The sequence below is a fragment of the Diceros bicornis genome, chromosome 4, assembly GCF_020826845.1.
Source record: "Diceros bicornis minor isolate mBicDic1 chromosome 4, mDicBic1.mat.cur, whole genome shotgun sequence".
Taxonomy (NCBI): Eukaryota; Metazoa; Chordata; class Mammalia; order Perissodactyla; family Rhinocerotidae; genus Diceros; species Diceros bicornis.
Window position 1 is genome coordinate 98,239,273 of NC_080743.1, and position 25,308 is coordinate 98,264,580.

The window sequence follows — 25,308 nt, forward strand, 5'->3', positions numbered from 1 at the left end:
GAAAAATAAAGCGAGTATGATAAAATAGTAACAATTGGTGATTCCAGGTGAAGCGCTTTCAGTGAAAACTGTTCTATTGCTGTAACTTTTCTATAGATTTGAAAGTTTTCAAAATAGCAAGTTAAAAAAAAAAAGGGAGAGCATTCCTTTACTACTCCATTTAGGTAGCTCCCAACATCCTTCAAAACTTAGGTCAAAAATCACCCTCTCTATGATAAATGTCTTAGACTGTACAGGTTGAGCTAATCATTTCTTCCTTAGATTGTACAGGCTGAGCTAATTAAATTCCCATACATTTTACCATTCATTCATTCATCTATTCATTTATTCAACAAATGATTATTGAACAGCTACTATATTTTGGGCTCTCTGGTAAATGCTAAGGATACAGGTAAATAAGAAAAGGTTCTCATCTTCATGGAACTTACAGTTTAAGGGGCAAAAGACCTAAAATAATCTATTTTGTATATGTGTATACATATTTATAATTACAGTAAAGAAAGGTTCAGGGTGCGAACCCGGTCAATAAGGGAGCTGGAAACAGAAGGTAAGTGTCATATTATATGTTAATTATATAGGCATTGCATGTCTATTCAGATGTCTATTCAGATGGTAAACAATTTTGCAGGGACTTGCATCTTCAAGGGAAATTCAATGATGTCAAGGTTTCAAATAAAATTCTTTGGTTTCCAGCCCTTTGGTTTGGGGAGTATTGGAGGTTCAACGATTTTGGCAATCAGTGGCTAGATCTGGAGGCCTTGGAGCTGGTGCAAGAAGAGTTGGACTCATCTTGGAATCTGGACCTGAGGCGGGGAAGACTGCATGTCATCCATGTACCTGCAGGGATTTTTTTTTATGTTTGGACCATCACAAATTTAAGCCAGATAAAGAGGCTTAAGATGTGCCACATAATTGACTGCACTCTGGTATACCAAAAACGCTACTCCTCTTAAGAAACCAGAAAACTTTTTGGAGGTTAGAATAAGTTCTTAGAAGAAAATCAACATGCAAATAACATTTTTATATATTCTTAAATTATTTTAAATGTTAAATCATCTCAATATTTTATCTAGAAGTTTCATATAGAAGTTTCTCTACTTCAAAGATATAAACAATGCTATGCACCTGAGCAAAAGTATGTCCACTAGGCCTCACTCTAATAGAAGATGCTATATGTTGCCTACTTAGTACCCCTTTGAACTTGTGAACAAATAAATGGGCTTTAGAATAGTTTTCTAAATTTCACCTGTTTTCAAGTAGAGGAGTTTCTTGTATAGTTTAGGTAGTCTGAAGACATATTTGATGAAAAGACTAGAATAGTATTATATATATTCAGTTCACAGTAACTTAACATGTCAACATGTAATCTGAGAAGTTTTATGTCCATATGTGCTTTTCATTGAGCCACCACCACTAATATCATCAGGTACCAACATCAATAGAGTCACTAACTAACTGGTTAACATTGCTGGTTGACACGTTTTGAACGTTAAATTCATTCTAGGTTTTAACTGAGGTACAGACCACCAAGATGTGCAAAGTATTGCTCTAACACATAATTGTGAACACAAATTGAGAGGTTGAGACACTCAGATAATCTATCTCCCAACTGTTGTCACTGTTTCCCTTTCCATCTTCAATTGGCTCCCATATCCCAAAACTCTCGTGGAGCAATGTTTGTTTTTATATTCCCTTTCCCTCGACATTATAGCTAAAACATGGATGAATGGAATCCACAGCCTGCTTTAGACTCAGGAAAAATCCACATAATATAAGGGTAATAAAGTTGAGACAGATCTCTTTGAACCCCAAACCAGGGGGCTCACAATCAAGTAAAAGGATCTGAGTAGTTGCCCAAATCAAAATGGTTTGAAACTGTCTTAAAGGAGGGATACGAGCTCTGAGCCCCACACAGCAGGTCTCAGGCAGTAGTGGTTACATCGTTTTGGATGACTTTGTAATTTACTACCTTCTGTGAGCCATCAGAGACTCACACTCACAAAATCAGTAACTCAGTTGTTATACACATTCCGTTCGTAACAAGGCTGGGGTCAATAGCTATACAGTCAACTGAACTATAGTATTCCATACTAACCATTCAGAAGGACACAGGTAGATGCAATTAGCACCAGGCTTTACCTGACTTAAAAAGTCCCATATGCTGAAATAATTCCCCAGGCCCTAGCATTTTATGCCTCTATTTTTTACTCTCACTTATGGTTGAGCAGAACATTCTACCTGATGGAGATGCCCAAGGAAAGCCTGGGCCTGGGCTGTTGAGATTGCTCCTCCGACAGGCACAGGCTGCTTCTGAAAGTCCAAACCATTGGTTTGTGTGCCTAGGAAGCAAGCAAAATAATATAACTATTAAAAACATAAATTCAACTGAAATAAAGCACTAGATTTCAACATTTCTCAGGCACCTATTCTTGTAGAAGCACTTTTCTAAGTACCTCCAAGGAGGAGAAGAGAAGCAAAAGAAAGACGAAATACAGTAAAATGACTTCTCTTCTAAAAGTAGGATTGCAGTACATAAATACAGATAATCCTTAAGGAACAGAAATAAAAATATAAATAATGAATTATAATCATAAGACAGTGTTAGAGAACTCAGAAGTGAATGCAGTGATTGGAGCAACTGGGGTCAGAACAAGCATGAAACTTAAAGTGGCTTTAAGGAAGAGATTATCGTCATCACTGTTGTAAAGAATGGTAGATACAGAGTTCCAAGGAGAGACCAAGGCTCTCTTCAAGTCTCACCCCCTTTCAATAAGAAATTCACTGGTGATTTTGCCAAGAGCAAGACAGATTTCACTTAAATTTTTAAAAAATGACGATCTGACAGCAAAAGCAACCATTACATGATAAACAAAATAGTTTTACTAATTTTTTCAATCCCAAAGTATTGATTGCTGCGTATATCTAATTAGCAAGGGCTCTGTTATGATTATAATTTTCTAAATGTTATGCTAGTGCTTTTTAACCACTGATGCTGAGATTTGATGTTAGAATAGTACTGATTTATGGAAAGACATACCATCCTAATACCCAGAAATATTTTCCAAAGGATATAATACGTTGTTTTCAAACTACTATATCCAGCTATTATTTAGAAATAATCAGAATACTTTGTAATGAATAGAATATAACAGACTGAAGGAACCTGCAAGAATCAGAGACACATGAACGTGGTTCTGAATTTCTGTTTCCTGCACTCAAACACCCTATCTTCTCGTCCACACCCCTCTGTGTGCACACAGAGCAGACCAGTTCGGAGAGTACAAGTTAGAACCTTGAGGCAGGGTTTCTAAAAGGGTGCTAACTTCCGCCATTCTATATCCTGACCAATTTCTAGCACACGTATCACTTCAATAAGAATAATTAGGTAGATCACATGATTCAAAAGAGCTAGTTAAGGTTTCCTTGAGATAATTATAAAAGGAGTATATACGTACTTCACCTCCTTAAAATCTTATAGTGATTGGTTTTTTCCTAAAGTTTCCCATAAACAGGAAACTTGAGAACTACCCAGGCAAACAGAGGTAATGAAATTAAAAGAGTACATGCTTTTGTCAAGTAGTGAGGAACTCGTATGAAATAAATTTTAAAGTAATTAGGGTCACTTCCATAGGCCACATACAGAAGTTTCACTATTTTAAAACTGCACATTTTGTCATTAGCTACTATCTCTATCTCTATTCAGGAAATCATTACTTATGTTAAGCTTTTAAGATTGTGCACCATTAGAGAAATATGCTCAAGGTATATTAAATAAATTAACACAGCTGAAAGCAGATGAGATTTTGAAAAACAGAGACAAGCACTCAGAGATTAACACAGCACCAATTAGAAAGTCTTCCAAAACCAAATATTTCACTCTCATGGAGACCACGAAAATTCTACACACTGGTTCCACTTTCAAGTTCCCATAAAATGACAATAAGCCCCTTGTAAATCATAAAGCACTATATAACACAAGACTGACTGATTTCTGGAATCCCTGGTACAGAGATTACTCAATAGCCTTTAGGGAACACTGTTTAAGTGCCCTGGCTCTGCTTCTTGGGGGAAATGGCATAAAGGTATGATATCCAAAGCTAGCAAGGTAAAAAGAACACTCTTAGACAACAACTCAGATAAACAGAGATTTAAGATGCAAAGGCTGGTATTTTTTTAATAAGGTGCTGAGGCTCCTGAGGAGTGAGGGTGGGAGAAAGTAGGTATTACATAGAAATCATTCTTGTAAAACATACAGACCTAACTGGACTAAAAGGAAAGGAGAGTGGAACAGATACACACACGCCCCCTAATTAGACTTGAGTATGAAGACAGTATGGGGAGACAGGGATGTTGGGAGCCAAAACCAAATGTGTGCCTGGGAAAATAGAAACATCCAAATGAGGAACCAGGGAATTAACAGGTTGGGGAGAAAGTGAATTATGTAAGAAAATTAATGTAAGATACAAGTTCGAGAAACCCTAAAAAAACATCTAAGAAAAGTGATCCAGAAGGTATTTAGAAAGGACAGAGGCCAGAGCTAAAGATTCTATAAGGTTGTCACTAGAATAGCAGTATTAGCGAGGTGAACCTCAGAGATCTCGTATCCAGCCTCCTTATCTTAGTGATGAAGAAACAGAGATTAAGGAACCTTTTTTTTTTTTTTGTGAGATCAGCCCTGTGCTAACATCTGCCAATCCTCTTTTTTTTTTTTTTTTTTTGCTGAGGAAGACTGGCCCTGGGCTAACATCCATGCCCATTTTCCTCCACTTTACATGGGACGCCACCACAGCATGGCCTGCCAAGCAGTGCATCGGTGTGTGCCTGGGACCCGAACCGGCGAACCCCGGGCCGCTATAGCGGAGTGCACGCACTTAACCGCTTGCGCCACCGGGCTGGCCTAATTAAGGAATCTTAAGTGAATTGCTCAAGACGTCACAGCCAGTTAGCGGAAGAGCCAAGACAAGGGGTGGGTTCCCCTTGATTCTGTCTAATCACTCACAGAAAAATGATGGTTGAAATTAGGAGAGTAAAAATGTCTATCAATTAAGAATGGATATAGAGAAAAGAAGGTTGCAGATAAGAGGGCACCTACATTAGGAGATACAAAGACAAAGAAAGCCAGAGAGGAAGCAGTTAGAAAAGTAGAAAAAATATCCCTCAAGACTAGGGTGCCTCAGGAGCCAGGGAAGAGAAAGCTACAAGGATGGGGTAGTTTAGTACTGTCACGTGGTACAGAAAAGATAAGGACCAAGTACAGAGAAGGAAATTAACCCAAAGAGAAGAGAGGAAAGGCAATAATAAAGGTAAGACCAAACTTTAATAAAATAGGAAAAAAACATTATAGAAACACCAACTTGGTTCTTTTAAAAAAATCATATAACTTACAAATTTCTGGTAAGATGCAACAAGAAAATAAAAGAGAAGGAGCAAGTAACTGGATAACAGAAAAGGCATAATCAAAAATGCTGCAGATACTAAAAAGAGGATATCGTGAACCAATAAAATTCATGCCAATGAAGTTAAAACTTAGAAATGGATAACTCTCTAGAAAATATCACTTATTAAGACCGACTCAAGAAGAAATAGAAAATCCAAAGAGTCCCACAGCATTCGAAGAAATTGAATTAGTAGGTAAAAATCTTCCCAAAAAGAAAATGAAAGCCTAGACAATTTTACTCTGTTTGCTTCTAAAAATCCAAGACACAAATAATTCCAATCTTACAAAACTTTTCCAGGGTGGGGAAAAGGGGGAAGGAAACACTTTCTAATTCATTTTATGAGGCCAGCATAACCTTGATACCAAAACCTGACAAAGACGAGTATGAAAAAGAAAAAAAATACAAGCCAGTTTTACTCATAAAACATACATGACAATATCCTAAATAATAACAGCAAAAATAATCTAATAAGATATAATATTATGACTAAGATGGTTTTATTCCAGGAATGCAAGGTTGGTTTGGGGCTAAAAAAATTAATTAATATGATTCATGACATTCATTAAAGGGGGAAAAATTATACAGTCATCTCAAAGGATGCAGAAAACCCTTAGATAAAATTGAAAATATACTTATGATAAAAATTCTAGGCATGGAAATAGAAAGAAACTTCCCTAACTTGATGCAGAGTAACATTAAATGCATTCCCTTTAAGATTAAGAACAAGAGAAGAGTGCCAGCTACTGGAAGAGTGAGCCAGAAAAACAAGGCAAGAAAAGAAAACACATACGCTGGGGAAAAAAAACCAAAACTTTCTTCTCGGATGATTGACTATGTATATAGAATATCCTAAGGAATCTAACGGTCTATTATTAGAACGAGAGAGTTTAGTAAGGTTGCAGCACACAAATCTATTTAAAAATTGCCTTTGTTATACACCAAATGAAAAAATTTTTTAACAATTTTATTTATAACGCTTCAAAATTACAAAGTCCTGGGAATAAATCTATCAAACTATAGCAAGTCCTATTAAGTGGAAAATTATAAAACTTTATTTAAAAATAATAAAGAACACAAACGCTCATTTATTGAAACATAACATTGTAAAGATTATCAGTTCTTTCAAACTAATCTATGGATTCAAAGTAGTTTCATATCAAAATCTCAACAGGTTATTTTCTTTCTCTTTTTCCTTCATTCTTTCTCAGGGCGGGGGGTGTATAACTGACAGGCTGATTCTAAAATTTAAATAGAAAGGCAAAGGGCCAAGATGCTCTTTAAAAAGAACAAAGTGGAGGGACTTGCACTATCAAGATATCAAGACTTATCATAGAGCAATAATAATCAGAACAGTATGATATCAGAGCAGGGATAAACAAACAGACCAGAGTAGAGAGTCTGGAAGCAGAGCCACACATATCTTTGGACACCTGAAATGTGACAGAGGTGGTACTGCAAATCAGTGAAGAAAGGATGGAGTTTTCAATAAATGGATAACTGGGTAACCATTTGGGAAAAAAAATGAAATTAGATCAATTCATATCATATCAAAAAAAAAAAAGAAAATTTCAGGAGGATTAAAGGCCTAAATGTGAAGTGCAGAACTATTACATTTTTAGAAGACAACGTAAGAGAATATCATTATAACCTTGGGAAAGAGAAGGATTTCTTTATGAAGACCCCAAAAAATGAAAAGACATAAATTTAACTACTTTAAAATTAAAAGCTTTGTTCATCAAAGGACTACATAAAGTGAATGAAAATGTTTTCAATATATACAAACAACAAAGGACTAGTATTAAGAACACACAAAGAACTCCTAAGAATCAATAAAAAAAGTCAACCCAATAGAAAAGAGAAATGAATAAAAATTTCACAAAAGAAACATAAATGGCCCATAAACACAAGAAAAGATGTTCTACCTCCTTGGAAACTAGGGAAATGCAAATTAAAATCCCAATGAGATACCATTTTACACCCACTAACTTGGCTAAAATTACAAAGTTGGTTAATATCTAGTTTTGGCGAGGCTGTGAAATTCTTCTCTGCTGTCAGTAGCAGTATAAACCAGTACAAGTGCTTTGGAAAACTGGCTGGCAGTACCAAGTAACATTGGAACAAGTTTAGCAATTACACTGTTAAGTAAACACACTGGAGACTTCTTCACATATATGCATCAAGAGATAAGTACAAAATTATTTATAGCAGAAATGTTTGTAATAGCAAAAGCCTAAAAATAACCCAAATGCCTATCAATAATAGAATGTATAGAAAATTGTGATATATTCGTATAATGGGATATTATATCCAGTGAAAATGAATTATAGACATATGCACTAACTTGGATGAATCTCAAAAACATAATGTTGAGCAAAAGAAATCCATCATAGAATATATATACAGTATAATTCAGTTTATATAATGGAAACAGGTGAATCTAAGTAATGTATTATTTGAAGATGATAAATACATAGATGAAAAAATTTTGAAAGAAAAGCAATCTGGGGCCGGCCTGGTGGCGTACTGGCTAAGTTCACGCACTCCGTGCCGGCGACCCGGGGTTCATGGGTTTGGATCTCAGGCACGGACCTATGCACCGCTCATCCAATCATGCTGTGGTGGTGTTCCACATACAAAATAGAGGAAGACTGGCACAGATGTTAGCTCAGTAACAAAGTTCCTCAAGCAAAAAGAAGAAGATTGGCAACAGATGTTAGCTCAGGGCCAGTCTTCCTCACCAAAACAAAACAAAACAAAAAAAACCAAGATGACCATTAACACTAAATCCAGGATGACGGTTATCTTTGTGGCAGAACGGAATATGATCAGGGTAGACCTACAGTGGCCTTCTGGGATATGGTAATTCTATTTCACGGCAGAGTTGTAGACACATGAGTGTTTAAACCATACATACATGTTTACATACAGGTTTTTACAATTATTATATTTACATTAAAACAGTAAAAGAAAAACACTGACAATGACAAAGTAGTTGCAGTAAACCTTTAGGGTCACACCCAAATTGCACGGACCAAAGGAAAATGCAGGTGGTAATGGAGCCAAGGTGGTGAGTGGGGCTCATTCCTTTACTAAATCTGGTAATGTAGAAGCATGAGAGGATGGTTGTTCAAAGGGGTAGACAGGGTGGAGGGAAAGGTTTATAGGCTGATAAATCTCAGCACACTTAAAGATTGAGAGGAAAGGTTCTATGGGAAGGCATATACTGAAGACATAAGAACAAGAGGGGGTTAAAGGAAGACACAATTAAGAGTGAGAAGTAGAGGATTATATTAATGGAAAAGAAGGATGTTTCTTTCTCAGATGCAAAAGAAAAGGAGAAGGTGGTGAAAACAAAAAATGTAAAGCGTTGAGGAGCGAGATGGTGGGGCTCAAACAGATAGCTAGAATTTCCTCAGTAATCCAAAGGTAGGCATATTCAGAAAACAAAAACAGCAAAACAGAAATAAGGTAGAGAAGTCCTGGACAAGAGAAAAGGCCTGGGAACAGGTAATGAGGCCTGCGACAGAAGCAACGAGAGGGGAATCCAAGGATAGCACCAGCACCGTAAGGGCAGGCCCAGCGTGGGGAGAGCTCAATTTACACGGAATTCCAGAACAGGCAAGTCCTCATCTCCCAGGAAGCTCTGTTTCTCTCTTCGTAGCCAGCAGTCAAGGATCAAATACACACAAGTCTCCTCTCTTTTAAGAATAGTTCATACTACCCAGCTTTGCACAGTTTCAGGCTTTTAAACTCCTTTCAGTCACAGCTTAAATACTACCTTCCTTCGTGCTTCCCACCTCTCTAACCTCAAAGCAATAATCTATACCTTCTATTTACTACTGCAACAAATTTAGTACTTCTCTCTCCAGCATTTTGTGGGAGGGAAGAGAAGAAATAAAATTGAGCTACAATACACAGAACACGGACGAATCTCAAACATGCTATGCTAAGTGAAAGAAGCCAGACTCAAAGGCTACATCTGAATGGTTCCATTTTTATGACATTTTGGAAAAGGCAAAACTGAAAGTGACCATCAAAAAAAAACAAATCAACATCCTTGATTTGCAAATGAGAAAAACAAAAAAGATACAGAAATACTTCCACTGAAAATAACTGAGCTGGATAGTAACTGAGCCCAGACTGAAATTCAAAACCCCTTGACTCTCTTTCCATTCCTCTTTCTACTAGACCTTCCTATGACCAAAGAGTCCATTCAACACTTATTAGCAAAGAATATTAACTAAGTGACTAACTAACAATCGCAGCCAAGGTCAGGCTCAGAAGGAGACAGCAGATGATGAGGTATAAGAAATTTGGGCCTTTGGTTTCCACCTCACAATTTGTTACTCCAGTTATACTTATTTTACAATAAAATAAAAATTTTAAGAATGGATCAATCAAATTTTATAGCTCATAAGAAATACTACCAAATAATGACAACTTTTGACAAAAAAAGTCTCCAAATAGGAAACAACAAAATGTTAATAGTAGATACATTAATATGTATTTTTCAACTTCTCTACCGTGAGTATAACAATTAGTGATAACAACTTAAATTTTTGTCCAGTTTCACTTTTCCTAAAATGGTCTTCCTTTCAATTTATCTTTCAATGTTGTCTCTAAAGTGATCAGTCTCCCAATTGATCTGTCTCTTACAGGAGACTGACTTCTGCTGTTCACATTCTGTCCAGGAATGCACCTGCTGTTCTCTGTAGCAGGAGGACAGTCTTCTCATTTATTCTATTCCTGCTGTGATTTCTCCATAAATGAGAATGGAAATCTATGCCCTATGAACATTAATTTTAAAATGTATAAACGGGAGAGGAAACACACATACTAAGGACAAGGACAGGAATGGGGGAAGGAGGAGTCAGAAAGCTGAAGGTGATCCGCTCACAATGGGATCAGCATGCAGATGCCCTCCACCACCTTCTCTATCTCTGCAAGTCCTGGATCCAACATCCAGCCCAGAATCTACTTTCTTTAGGAAGATTTTAAGGGCCAACCTAACTATAAATAATCTTTCTCAAATCTTAACTCCTATACAACTTAGTTTTTCTTAAGGAAGAACATTTAATCCTTCCTTAAAAAATAACATTAACATTTTCCAAACAGATTAACCCTTTGAGGCCAGAAATTAAAACTCATAATAATATTACATTTTAGTAATCTCCTCAAGATCTAGCTATATCTAAAGGAAACTGTGATACTTCAAAAAGGGAAAAATTCTCTTTTTTCTAATGCCAGGGACCTCGGATTCTTTTGCTAAACGTGAGGAAACAGATTTATTACTGTGGGTCTCAGACCAAGTATCAGAATCACTCATATCACAAAACAGAATTAAATCAGAGTAAAGAAGTTGGTTGCAGAGAACTGAGTTTTCTGGAATCCCAGAAACTATTTGTAAATATTCCCTGTTTTCAACAGAGAATCAAAGATGACTTATTCTGAATGGAGACGTAAACCCTGAATATATAAAAAGGCAACGTGCCCTTTTTCTACTTGTACGGACAGTGTCACAGCAGCTGCTTGCTCCCATTCCCACTCAATTAAGAATGCTGGGGGCAAAGGAAGCCACATTAAATATACTCCACCTGTTCTGAGGCTACTTTGCTTCCAATAACATTTAGTATCATTGGCTAATTAAACTGGGAATTAACCTAACTTGCAGTGTCTGTGATCTCCTCTTACGAATCCAGCCCATCTGAAACTCTATACTACCTTTATTATTTTTAATCTATTCCAATAATGAACAACTACTTTGAAATATGGATAGAGGGATTATTCAGCTGTTTCCTAAGTCATTAACTTCTTAACCTAACAGGACTGTCCATTTTTACAATTCGAAAGGAATTTCTCCTTCTGAATGAATGGGTTTACTTTTACAGCAAATAGCTTTTGATAAACCTTTTGTTATGACCGTACACAAAAAACTTATGACTGAATCACCTCCTATTTGCAGTGAGACAATTGTTTTTGCTTATCTGCATTCTCTATTTTTATATAATTATTTAGGTATAAACAACAAAAGAGAACCAAGAATATTATGTAGAAAAAAGATCCTGCTGTAAGAATAAACGCTACATTCAACATGTATTGAGCACTGATGTGCCAGCTGCTGAGGTTACAAAGATGAATGTAACATAGTCCTTGCTCTTCAGCAGTTCTCAAACCTATTTATTCACTCATTAAAGAAATACTGAGCATCTATGTAGCAGGCACTGTTCTAGATGCAAGAGATACGACAGTGAAGAAGAGAAATAGAAATCACGTCTGCATAGAGCTCACATTCTAGTGTGGGCAAATATGCAATAAAAATGAAAAATATTGGGGCTGGCCCGGTGGCGTAGTGGTTAAGTTTGCGCTCTCTGCTTGGGAGGCCTGGGGTTCACAGGCTTGGATCCCGGGCATGGACCTATGCTCATCAAGCCATGCTGTGGCAGCGTCCCACATAAAAAAATAGAGGAAGATTGGCACAGATGTTAGCTCAGCGCCAATCTTCCTCAACAAAAAGAGAAAGATTAGTAACAGACGTGGGGGAAGAGAGAAGGCAATATCAGGGAAAACTTCCTGGCGGTGACATTTCAATTGAATCTTAAGAGGGTGAGATGGAATTAACTGGAAATGGCTGGGTGGGGGAGGAAAATGTCAAGCATTTCTATACCAGAAGTAGAAGACACCATGTGCAAGATAAAAAATAAAATCCAAAAATCCAAACTAACAATTTTAGATACTCTGTTAGGTCCTCGGTTTACAAAGATAAACAAGTCATGTTCCCACACCACAAGTTGCTCACGGTTAGGTATGGTGACAGACAAGAAAATAATTATAATGTGAAAGACGAGTACTATAAAAAAGTTATCTACAAAAAGACAGTGGAAGGTAGAACAAAAACAAGAATAAGGTACTGTCATCACTGCCCTCAAGCAAAGCAAGGCAGAATATAGTATTTGCTCTAAGAAAGGTACAAAGCGCTTTCAGAGTTCTAGCATGGCTAGGAAGAGGGAGAGATGAGGTTACAAAGGTGGTCTGGGGTTAGAGTGAGGCCTGAACCACCAAGGTAAGGCAAGTGAAAATCTAATGGTTAAGATGTAAACACACTTCATTACTATCCATGGCTGATCTTATTATTACAAGACATTCTGATCATAATACAGAGGGAGATGCACAAAGACACTGTTGGAAAAAAGAGAAAAGATTCAGTTTCTAATATTATTTCCTGAGGAAAAATGAGTGCAAAGTTGCTACTTTAAAAGTATATTATTCAACCTATTAGGATGGCTATAACAGGGGGAAAAAAAAACCTGACAAGTGTTGGCAAAGATGTGGAGAAATTAGAATCATTGATTGTGGAAATGTAAAATGGTTCAGCTGCTGTGGAAAAGTCTGGTGGTTCATTAAAAAGTTAAACACATAATTACGGTAGGAGCGATCAATTCCACTGCTAGGTATACACCCAAAAGAACTGAAAACAGGTACTCAAACAAATCCTTGGTCATGAATGTTCATAGTAGTACTATTCACAATAGCCAAAAATTGGAAACAACTCAAATGTCCATCAACAGATGACTGGATAAACAAATTGTGGTATATACAGTTGGCCCTCCGTATCAGCAGGTTCCACATCTGTGGATTCAATCAACCCTGGATCAAAAGGCCTACCATGGTTGTGTCTGTACTGAACACGCACAGACTGTTTTTTCTTGTTGTTATTCCCTAAACAATTATTTACTTAGCATTTACACTGTATTAGGTAGTAGAAGTAATCTAGAGATGATTTAAAGCATACGGGAGGATGTGCATAGTTTATATAAGGGAGTTGAGCATTCGCAGATTTTGGTATCTGCAGGGGTCCTAGAACCAATCCCCTGTGGATACCTGTATATACAATGGAATATTATTCAGCCATAAAAAGGAATGGAGTACTTATACATGCTACAACATGGATGAACCTCAAAAACATTATGCTAAGTGAAGGAAGCCAGACACAAAAGGTCACATACTGTATGATTCCATTATATGAAATATCCAGAATAGATAAATCCATAGAGACAGAACACAGATTGAAGGTTGCCAGGGGTTGGGAGGAGAGGAAAATGGAGAGCAACTGCTTAACTGGTACAAGGGTTCCCTTTAGGGTGATGAAAACATCTTAGAACTAGATAGAAGTGGTGGTTGCACAACACTGTGAATGTACTAAATGCCACTGAATAGTTCACTTTAAATGGCTAATTTTATTTTACATGCACTTCACCTCAGTTAAACAAAAACAAAAACAAATCTGCAGCTCTAAGACAAATCTGACAGTACAAATCTTACTACCCCATCAGTTCCCTTGCCTATAGCAGACAGCCTCGCCTATCTAATTGGCCACTTATACTCTGACATAGGGCAAGTAATGTGAGATTCACTCCTGGTGGAATTGGGTATGAAAATAAGAATAAGAATTTCTTGAATGAGGGCCCAAGAGATTTTTGGACCATGGAGTTTGTTGGAACATGGAGTTTGTGAAAGCTATTTTTCATCACTCAGCAGCTATATTTTGGATGATATTGTACTACATTTTAATCTGTAATGAAAATCATATTTTATACCACTACTTCAATTAAAACTACATAATAAAGAAAAAAAGTATATATATATTTTTGTGTGTGTGAGGAAGATTAGCCCTGAGCTAACATCTGTTGCCAATCTTCCTCTTTTTGCTGAGGAAAATTGGCCCTGGGCTAACATCCGTGCACATGTTCCTCTACTTTATACGCGACACCTGCCACAGCATGGCTTAAAAAGCGGTGCGTTGGTCCGCTCCCGGGATCCGAACCTGTGAACCCCGGGCTGCTGAAGTGGAGCATGAGAACTTAACCGCTACACCACTAGGCATGCCCCAAAAAAAGTACATTTTTCACAGATTTCTATCTGTCAGTAAATTTAAGGCAGTGAAAGTCAAATTTACCAACAACAGCCTAAATTTCAGATGCCATACAGGACATAATGACAATATCTATGCCTGTCACTACATTACCTTGATAAGCAGGCACAAATTCCAAATGAAATTCACAGAAAGTCAGGCAACCTTTCTTATGGGGCATAACTAACATAAATAACAGCTAAAAGATCTTCAAGGAAAACTTAGCTTCTGCTCATTTTTAGTGTGTCTATGAACACACTATGTAAGTGGTTTCTTTCCAGTGAGTCACCACAAAATACGAGGAATCTAGGATAATGGAAATCCAGAAAGAGAATCACTTAAGCTATGGAAAAGTTCTATGTTACTGCAAAAGCAAGAAGCACAATCAGAATTGATGCTAGAGATCATTTACAAGATGAATGATTATTACATATCTGCAAAAAATTTCCACTGCTATTGTACTGTATATTCTTTATTTCCTAAGTAATGGTATGTTTTTTTTAATTGCTTTTATATATTACCTTGTAGATGACTATACATCACTGATGCATGACAAGATTTCTATAAATGGTTAATGTCTGTTGAACTATTAAGTCTATCTGGATGAAAGGTACTATTAAAACAGATTCTTATTAACTTTATTCTTTTTTTTTTTTTAACTTTATTCTTAATTGTAGAAAAATGAATGACTTGTGACCCACAAGCTACTGAGACAAAGTCTTTTTCAAATAATTTAAACATGTCACATAAAGAGAATACTCTGAGGACCCAGAAAACCAGAAAGTCCTTATTCTAAAATTATAGTATCATATTAACATTTTTGTTGGCAAAGAAAAATTTACCAAACATTTACTCTGCTCCATCTTTCTTCTGCCTCCTAACCTGGTCAAATGCTCCTTACTCATCTTTACCTTCAAGATGTGAGCCAGTTAAATGGTGGTCGTTTCCTGCCTTCTTTAGAAACACAAAGACGTCCCTGAAAACCTGTAGTCAATTATCCTCTGATTTTTTCTGATGTCAGGGTTCCTGGCTTGAATTATGACCCTTTGCTACTAACCTTTCTTATATTGTATATTTATCTGGATGAACTCTCTCTTCTCTGACTTCTTCACTGCATTCTATTCCAAGGTTTCCTTTACCCAGTACCACAAGGACCTCCTTACCTGCCTCTATTCTTAACACTATCAACAGTGTTTTCTTACCTTACCTTTGATGGTGCTCAGGGCAAGCTACCCCAGGAGGCACCACTCTGGTATGCGGATTATTTCGAGCTAAAGACAATAAGGACTTAGAGAACTCAGGAAGAATATTTGAGTTTCCCCTCCCAAACTGCCTAAAGAATTTAAAACAAAAGATCTGTTTCAAGAAAGAGTTGTTATCACGATGGCTGTAAAGATAATGTAGGATAGAGGTTACAATAGGAAAGGCACCAAGCCTCTTTTATCAAAAACTCTGTCTCTCCCTGACCACATTATCTATAGATGACCCCGAAAAGAATTGTCCTCCTGCCCTCTGAAGTCCCAGGCCACTACCCACCCCCAACACGCTCCTCGCCTTTAGCTGCAATACTTAAGCAAGCAGCTTAGACAGAGGGACGAGTTGCTTATTTCTGAGTTTCTCCCATGTATACATGTTATTAAACTTGGTATTATTTTCTCCTGCTAACCTGCCTTGTTAATTATTTGGCCAGCCGTAAGAACCTTAAGGGAAAGGGCAGAGAGGGATTCCTCCTCTTCCTCCTACACTTTCTACCTAATAACTTGTTATCTATATCCATTATCTGTATCTATCTTTAACTCCTTCACTCTCCATTTCTCTACCTTAAAAAAAAGGGATGGGGACCTTCTTCTACTCTAAGCTACTTCATCTAACAGTGCTCTGAAACCTAACACCTCCTTTCTCCTTAGGAACTTTGATTCCTGAATCATCTATCCTTTCTTTACCACCTCCCTCCAACTGGTTCCTCTCCTTAGCATATAAACATACTTGATCTCCTTTCCCATTCTTTCTTTCCCCTTATTTAATATACCGTCGTCATCATCATCACACTCATAACAAATACTAACAATTATCGAGCAGTCATTCAATAACGTGAGCCACACATCTACTTGCTTTACTGTAAACGTCAATTCTGTGCAGTGGATTATTATTAATCTCCATCTTACAGCTAAGAAACTGTGGTAAAGAAAGAAAGAATTTGCCCAAGGTAACATAACTAGTAAGTGAAAGAATCAGGATCTGAATCCAGGTTGTTTGGTCCCAGGGTCTGAGCTCTTCACCACTATGACATACAGCCTCCATTAAAAGAGCTTCCATTAAAAGAGTCACCTACTTTTATCATTCCCCTTCCTCAACCATTCACTTCTCTATTCACAGCAATTTCTTTCCCTACCCTTACCTAAAACCTTTTAAAAGGTCCCTAGTTACTACTAACTGTCAAATCCAAAGGTCAGCTTTTAAGCTTCCTATGTCTTGGGCTCTCTGCAGGACTTGACCACACTGAATACTAACTCCATGAACTTCGCTGTCTGGTTCACTTCTTATCTCCAAGGTTGCTCTTTCTTAAACTACTTAAGCACTGTCCAACGGAAATTTCTACAGTGATGGAAAGGTTATATATATGTGCTATCGAATATGGTAGCCACTAACCACATGTGGCTACTCAGCGCTAGAAGTGTGGCCAGCATGACTGAATTTTTAATTTAAAAACATAATTTTAATTTTAATAGCCACTGTGGCCTGTGGCCATCCTGCAAGATAGTGCAGGGCTACTTCATGGGCTCTTCTTCCTCTGTCAGCCCTTCCAACGTTGTAGAAGAGCTTTGCCCTTGGTCCTCTTCTCAGCTTATTCCACTCTGTTCCCAGCAGATCTCCCTGCCAAGTACTTCCACATCTACGTAAGCAGCCAGATTTCTTTCCTTAGGAACATACCTCTATTTTCAATTGCTTACTTCTTCACCTCCAAGTACCACAGGGCAACCCAAATGCATCATTTTCAGAACTGAATGTATCACCTCATTGTCAAGTCTACTCCCCCTCAGGCAGTTCCTCCTTAGAGAACGGCACTGCAGCTACCCTGGTCCCAAGGCAAATACAGGTATTCATTTTAGATTACTCCCTTTCCTTGCTTTTTGTAGTCCTCATCATTCTCCTCTCTCCCTCCCCCAAAGGCTCATTAAATCTGAACCCTGGTTTCCACTGCCACTGCTCTAAGCTGGGATGCTATATAATGGATCTAACTGAAAGAGTAATGGGGTCTAGTTTTCTTGCTTCAAGCAAGATGTCAAGTACAATATGGCTGGAAAATTCTTTTACACTTGTTAGGAAAAAAAAAAATCACAAAAAAGTGACACGAGAGGAAACTAAATTGCCCTCTAAGAGACAAGGAAGAAAATTATAGACAGTCTCATAATCTGTGCCTAAAGCGGCCTTTTAGAGACAAATCCTCTTATTCATGTTCCAAATTTCTATCGGTAATGAATAAAAATGAAATGGATACTACCTTTAAAATTCTAAATTTATCATTGGGTTTTCTCTTGGCAAAAGATCAATTGCTCATTCACTCATTTAACAAAAGTATAATCTTAACTCATATGCCATTTAGTATTCTCCCAGGTTCAGTAATTATAGCTCCCTGCTCCATACACCTAAAAAAACACAAATCCCCACATGCACCAATGGGCAGGGTCAGGGCAAGTTTGTCAATATATAGCTGTCAGAACCTCTTAGAAGTGATATCCTGTAACTGACATCTATCAAAATCAAACACTAGAGGAACATCCATCTTCCCTGTAGGTGTTTGCTTTTTGCTTCTAGACCACCAAGAACAGAATAACACATCCTCCACTGTGCTCCTGAGGCTCTCTAGAAGTGTTCCAGCCAGCTTCAATGACCTGTGGGTTTAAAACTTCACTGAGGAGGAACTCCAAGAAAAATCAGTAAGGGTACTTCCACCCTCAGGCTTACAAGAGACTTTGGCCAGTGCAGAATGTAGTCCACACAGTAAAATATGTAATAAATTTAAAATGATAATAATAATAAAAGGAATAAGAATAGTAGAAATGGCCCTCGGATAAAGTTCAAAGGGAAAATAGGCCTTCGGAGTCTGAACCCTGCAATTGTTCCACTCTGTTTAGATGAGAACTTTATGTGAGGCCTGTTCCTCAGTGAATTTCTGAAGCTTCTCCTGAAGACACTGGTATTTTATCTGCAAATGTTTTCCAAAACTAGTGCTGGTTCAAGACATCAAGACTCTTCAGTTACTATGAAGAATAGCAGGTATATTCTCTGGTCTTTCAGGATCCTTTCTCTTCATCTTGGAGAAAATGATGTCTGATCATGCTCTCTTATGGATATAATTTCCTAATATCAGCCATGGCACTAATAAATCCCACAGAACGAACATCACTGGTTGCCAGGGACTTCTGATAGTAATATTTTTGGAATGCTATTTCATAAATGTATATTACGTTGCATTAACAAATTTCTTTGGCCTTTTCAGTTGTCAGAAAGATCTTGATGTTATCCTAGGAAACAAATTATCTGAATGAAAAGTCAAGTGAACAAGGATAGGATAGGGGAGCCTTAGCTCTATCATAATTCAGGTGAAAAAAGACTTACAGTTAATTGATCACAAAACAATGAATCAACAGGTGAGTCAGTTGCTTTAAAATAAGTTTTAATATTTCAAAACAATTAAATGTTATCAGAAAAAATATCAGTTTGTATTTAAAAATTTTAAATCTAATGTCATTTTTACCTTCGTTAATTATAAAAAATAATTATAAGCCAATGGTAAGTTTTCAAAAATAACAAGAATACGCCAATGGCATGGTAATGGCTACACTCAAGTCTGAAGAACTAGAATGCTGTCTAATTCTGAGGATGACTAAATGATAAAGGATCTAGAAATCACATGAAATGACAGAAAAAATCTGAAGAAATTAGAGACCTTTAGGACAGATTTCTTCCTCCCATCTTAGCTTTTACTGTTTCTTCCTGTTGAACATATACTGCCCACCATCATCATATTTAAATCCTTCCCGGCCTTCAAGGTCCAGTTTAAGCTCCATCTTCTTCAAAGCCGTCCCTCATCCTCCCAGCTAGAAACAATTTTTCCCCACACTCAATTCTCATGGACTCCTGTATACTTCTTATGAATCTTCTACTACATTTTCATACATATTTTCTCTATCAGACAAATTTCTTGAGAACAAAATCAATATTTTATTCAACTTTAGTGATTCTCCTGAGTACAGTACAGTATCTTGCACATTGGAGACAAAACATAAGGACCATAACTCAAAGGATAAGAGAATGGCATTGCTCACTTTTATAGAGATGTGTGACCTTTGTCAAGTGACTAAACATCTCGGAGCCTCAATTCTCCGATCTATAAAAGAGGAAAACAGTGCCTCATATGGCTGTTATAAGGGTTAAATGAGATAATCTATACAAAGTGTTTAACACATCTAGTAAATACTTAATGATAGCCACTATTATAATATTATAAATGATTGCTTTATAGTAAATTATGATATAATAAATTATTACTTGATAAAAAATCATTTTATAATAAATGTCAAATAAATGGAGAAGACTTACAATAGTGCAATGACTTCCAGAAGAGCTTTCATTTTTTAAAAGATGAGGAAAATCATTTTGATCTGTGTTACTCCTAAGGGCAGAATTCAAAAGAATATAGATAACAGAGTTGTACAACAATGGAATAGGATGTATCAAAAACTACTGGTCCCTGTCAGTGGATGAGCCCAGGCACCGGGTAGATGACCATTTGTCAGGAGTACTGATGAAATAAGTCTGCCCTCTGATTAAAAGAAGCAAGGCTTTAAAATTTGTCCCACACTTATTTACATAAAAAAAAAAACAACTTTGGTTTTTCCTGCCAACCTTTATAAAACTTTATACAACTTCTTTACTTTTCCAACTGCCATCTATAATACAGCTGATCAGATTTAATTTAGGATAAACTACTGTGGTAGGCAGAACAATGGCCACTCAAAGATGTCTACAACCTAATCCCCAGAAGCTGCTTACATGGCAAAATGGATTTTGTAGATCTGATTAAGTTTTAAGGGTCTTAAGATGGGGAGGTTACCCTCAATTATCTGAGTGGACCCAGTGTAATCACAATGGTCCTTATAAGAGAAATAGGGAGGCAGGAGAGTCAGATGATGGAAGCAGAGGTCAGAGAGAGAGACAGACAGATTTGAGGACACTATACTTCTGGCTTTGAAGATGGAGGAAGAAGCCATAAACCAAGAAATGCGGTGGCCTATAGAAGCTAGAAAAGGGAAGGAAATGGATTCTCCATAGAGCCTCCAGAAGGGATGCAGCCCTTCCAACACTCTAATTTTAGGACTTCTGACCACTGGAACTGTAAGATAATAAATTTGTGTTGTTTTATCCAGCAATTCACTACTAGTTATATACCCTAAAGAAGTGAAAACAGGGACTCTAAGATCTTATGCACCAATGTTCACTGCAGTATTATTCACAACAGCTAAAAGGTGGAAACAACCCAAGCGTCCATCAACAGATGATCAGATAAACAAAATGTGGCATATTCATAAATGGAATATTATTCAGCTATACATAACACAGATGAACCCTGAAAATATACTAAGTAAAACAAGTCAGACACAAAGGACAAATACGGTATGATTCCACTTACATAAAGTATCTAGAATAGGCAAATTCATAGAGACAGAACATAGATTAGAGGTTTCCAAGGGCTGGAAGGAGGAAGAAATGGAGAGTTACTGCTTCCCCTGAGGGAAGCATCCTCCACAGCATCCTTGTGCAAAAAACTATGTTACAAGAAATATCATTACTACTCCCTCTTATCTAGATGGATATTTTGTTGAGAAGATATTATTTTGGCAAAATCATCTCATCTTCCATTTTCCTCACTCCTGATCTCGCACTTCTTGAGCTAGGCTACGGAAAGCTCATATAACCTCATTGGCTAGATAAGCTACAAATTTGTTTTCTTTAATCTGAGTCTGACTCTCGAAAAGCTTATTAATCCTTTTTATTTATTTTAATAAATTCCTTAAAGGTAACTATGTCAAAACTCATTCACTCTACTCAAACCCCCAAATCCACTTCATTCATCTTTCAGGCAGTGTGAGATAACGAAAGGTAATGAAAAGCTCACAGTCTTTGCCATCACAAATTACTAAACAATTATGAATTCAGTCCCCTTATCTGTAAAACAGACATAACACTACTTACCTTACAGAAGTATTTCCACAATTACGACATAAAGCATATAACAAAGCGGCTAGCCATGCGTATATTGTAAGAAGAGTTCAACAAGTGGGAACTGCTGCCATTATTATTACTATTACACCTGCCTTCCTCTCAGATGACCACCTCAACAACTTAAATGAGAAATGAGAAAAATGAAGCAATCTAATGTGAATTATTCCTTATTTTCCTTCTCCTTTCCACCTCAATTTTCTATCATTGTTTAACCTTCTTCTCTTCAATTTTAGAAAAAGGGGTATATCTTTTCCCATTTTCAAAGTTAACCCTCCATTCTGTACTTCTGACCCTAGCCCTTCTCCCCTACCTTGGTTCCATCAATTCTTTTTCTTCCTTCAATCTCTCTCTCTGGCGGTTCCTTCCACCTGGCCTATAAACATTCAAATTTCCTCAAAGAAATATCACTATGGCACTTTTCTATACCTTCTCTTGAATTACCACAATCTATCCTGAACCTGTTATCTGTGTATCGGTCTTATCACTTAATGGACTGCTTTAATTTCTCAAAGACTGAGAGTATCTCACCTGCTTGCACTGGAATCTTAATAACACCAAGTACAATATTTTACATATAGGACAGGCACTTATTTTTATTTTTTTGGTGAGAAGGACTAGCCCTGAGCTAACATCCGATGCCCATCTTCCTCTTTTTGCTGAGGAAGACTGGCCCTGGGCTAACATCTGTGCCCATCTTCCTCTACTTTATCTGGGACGCCGCCACAGCATGGCTTGACAAGCAGTGCGGCGGTGCGCGCCCAGGATCCGAACCTGCGAACCCTGGGCTGCCACAGCAGAGTGTGCACACTTAACTGCTGCGCCACCGGGCCGGCCCCGACAGGCACTTATTGAATAAATGAATTAACAAACCTAAACTATCGATTTTCTGTGAACATACAAGGATTGACAAAAGCGCATTGTCAGATTTAGCTGCTCAACTTAAATAAATTGCTCTGGCAGGACAAAGGCAAAGAAGTAACATATCAACACAATCTTAAATAATTTTATAATATCATTCTTCTTAAAATGTCACACATTTTTTCCTGAGATGTTTAAAATTGTAGTAATCTACACAAAAGTATTCCAAATCCAGAAAATGCGAGATGTGAGACTTCAGTTTTATTTATTATAATGCTAAGGGTTCTTTCCACTGAAAATTTTACTTGTTATTCGTAAACCAGCAAAAACTAAGAACCTATATATTTATTTTACAATTAAACAATCTTCAGGTTTGTTATATTTTTAAATAAAAATCACTTTGTAAGCATGTAATTATCTGTATAAACTGTAATTTTATACCTAATGTATTGAACATAGTAATTTAATATGCAAAGTGGAACTCAATATATTTTTATATTCCTACGCTAACAAACTGACATCAGTGGGAGGTGCTAAGAACATAGTCACAGACCCTTAACATTTAAGAAATTGACATTCAAGGTTTCAGCGATCCTCAAGTGAATGTAAAGGTCCATGACATGGAAGTCATTGGAAATGCTACAGAGGCAACAGATGTTGCAGTCGACACACAGGAAGTGAGCTGCCACACTCCAGAGTCAGGATGGCTGATCATTGCGTATCTGATCCAGCTTCTATGCATTACTACATTAGCAGTAACTCTTGTGAAAAAGCAATAAAAATTTTCTCTATTTGTAGGGAAAAGAGAAAATCAACTTGTACTGCTGGTGATGGAAGTAAAGAAATCTAAGAAAAGCACCAGTTCTTAGCCACAAAATCAGAATTTTAAAGACACTAAACAGTACAATATCTAAATTGATACTGCTCAGCATGATACTATGGTGGGAATGAGTTTGCCATGCATTCCACATTAAAACAGGGCAAGAAATTCATAAGACTGTTTCAGCAAGTGCTGCAGCTAGAATTGATCTTATATAGCTCCGTAAATGGTTTTAGACCTGAAGATATACAAAGCATTGCTTAAATTTTCAGTTTTATTTTACTGCAGTTTATGGGAGAAACCAAATGCAGGGTGTAAATTCTGATTCTGCCTTTATTTCCTGGCTGGTTATGTGTCTCAGTTTCCTATTCCTTGAAATAATAATACCTAACTTGCAGGGTTGTCATAAGAACTCAAATTAAAATCAGGTAATGTATACCAGTGCTTAAGATTCTTAAAAACATGACACTGGGGTTTTATTAAATGCAGGCGCTCAATAAATGGTTGCTACTAAAACTTCTAATTTAGTGGTGGATTCCCAAGCTGTCCGATGCAGTGGACATTTTCAGTGTTTTCCAATCATTCTGTGAGTCTGTGTCTCTTCCCTTAGAAATATATGCCTCTTCTGTGAAGCCGTTCTTTAGGCACGGGTGCCCTGCACACTCTTCCCTAGCGTCTTCATGGGATCAACTGCCCTGTGTCTCTCTGCAAACAAGTCCCACACCTACACGAGGTGGCCAAAGCACTGGCAGATGGATCTGCAGCAAAATAATGCCAGTTGGGGCCCAAAGAGGGGACAGTGAAACAACAGAAAGGAGATTGTGGCTGACAATTCAGACAGAATAGAATGCTGCCCTTTCCCTTCTCAGGAGGTACCACAACAGTCTACCTGGCCAGCCTCAGTTAGAGTAATTTGAGAGACATGTTAAACAGAACAGGAAGCCCCACAGCTCAGTTTCACAAAAAGAGGCAGGTATACTTTAGAGATTAAAAGATTAACAAGTATCTCCAGGTACAGAACAGTTTAGAGGGAAAGATACGTAGGCAGGAAGCTGCTATACTGGTTCAACTCATCTACCTCAAACTAAAAGGGCAGCAAGGGTGGAAAACAAAGGCAGTTTCCAAGACTGACTCTCATTCTTACCATCACCCATAGTAGGCATTTTTAAAATGGGGGTCAAAGGGGCAACCTTCTCTACAAGTAAAAAATCTAGTTTACTTAAGAAACTATTGCTTTCTGTGTATCCCTGCGCTTAATTCCTTTCTTACATAGTTAAGTATTTTAATTTATGCCTTTACCAGAAACCGGGGAAGTCCCTGTGCCATCTCTGGCAGACGATAAAGACACAGTCACATGTCTTCTGAGCAAGGTACTGAATTAAGTGTACGGGCTGTGGAGACAATCTACCGTTTACGGACTTACCTTTCACTCACGGGGCCTCAGTTTTCTCATTTATATGATATTAATTTTCTCCTGATAAAGGGTTTAATCAAGTGTACATTTTTTAAAAAATTACCAAATAAAAAGATATATCAGAATTAAGTGTGTGTTTTTAACTATCTACTGACACTGTCATAACTTCAATATAATTTATACTGAATGTGGTGGGGTGGATAAGATTTACTATTTTGAGTAACACCTGTAACAAGAGCAACTTTTTACTGAATGGTTAGGGTGTGGCTGGCACTGTGTTTAACACGTTTCCTTTAATACTCACAGTGACCTATGAAATATATCATCCCCATTTTATAGGTGAATAAATTAAGTCTCAAAGAGATCGGGGAAACTGCCTCAAGTCATACAGCTAGTAAGTGGCAAATCCCTAATTCATACCCAGAACTATCTGATGCAAAGGACTATTCTCTCAACTACTTTGTAGTTTCTCTGATAGACAGTAGCAAAAAGATGAAACAATCAGCAGAAGTTAATCTTAAGCAAACACGATCCCAGCTCCTGCAAGCACTAAATTATATTTGACAACTTAATACTCAAATTG

At 37.3% G+C, this 25,308-nt stretch overlaps 2 protein-coding genes across 5 annotated transcripts in view; one reads left to right on the forward strand and one right to left on the reverse strand.

Annotated features, from left to right (window-relative positions):
* CREG1 (cellular repressor of E1A stimulated genes 1) overlaps positions 1–25,308 on the forward strand; it is a 224,592-nt gene that overhangs the window by 167,364 nt on the left and 31,920 nt on the right. The window lies entirely within an intron of this gene.
* POU2F1 (POU class 2 homeobox 1) overlaps positions 1–25,308 on the reverse strand; it is a 168,919-nt gene that overhangs the window by 47,423 nt on the left and 96,188 nt on the right. For all 4 annotated transcript variants that reach the window (XM_058540146.1, XM_058540144.1, XM_058540145.1 and 1 more), the window contains exon 3: positions 2,239–2,339. In XM_058540146.1, coding sequence (XP_058396129.1) covers positions 2,239–2,339 — 101 coding nt within the window. The remainder of the gene's footprint in view (positions 1–2,238; positions 2,340–25,308) is intronic.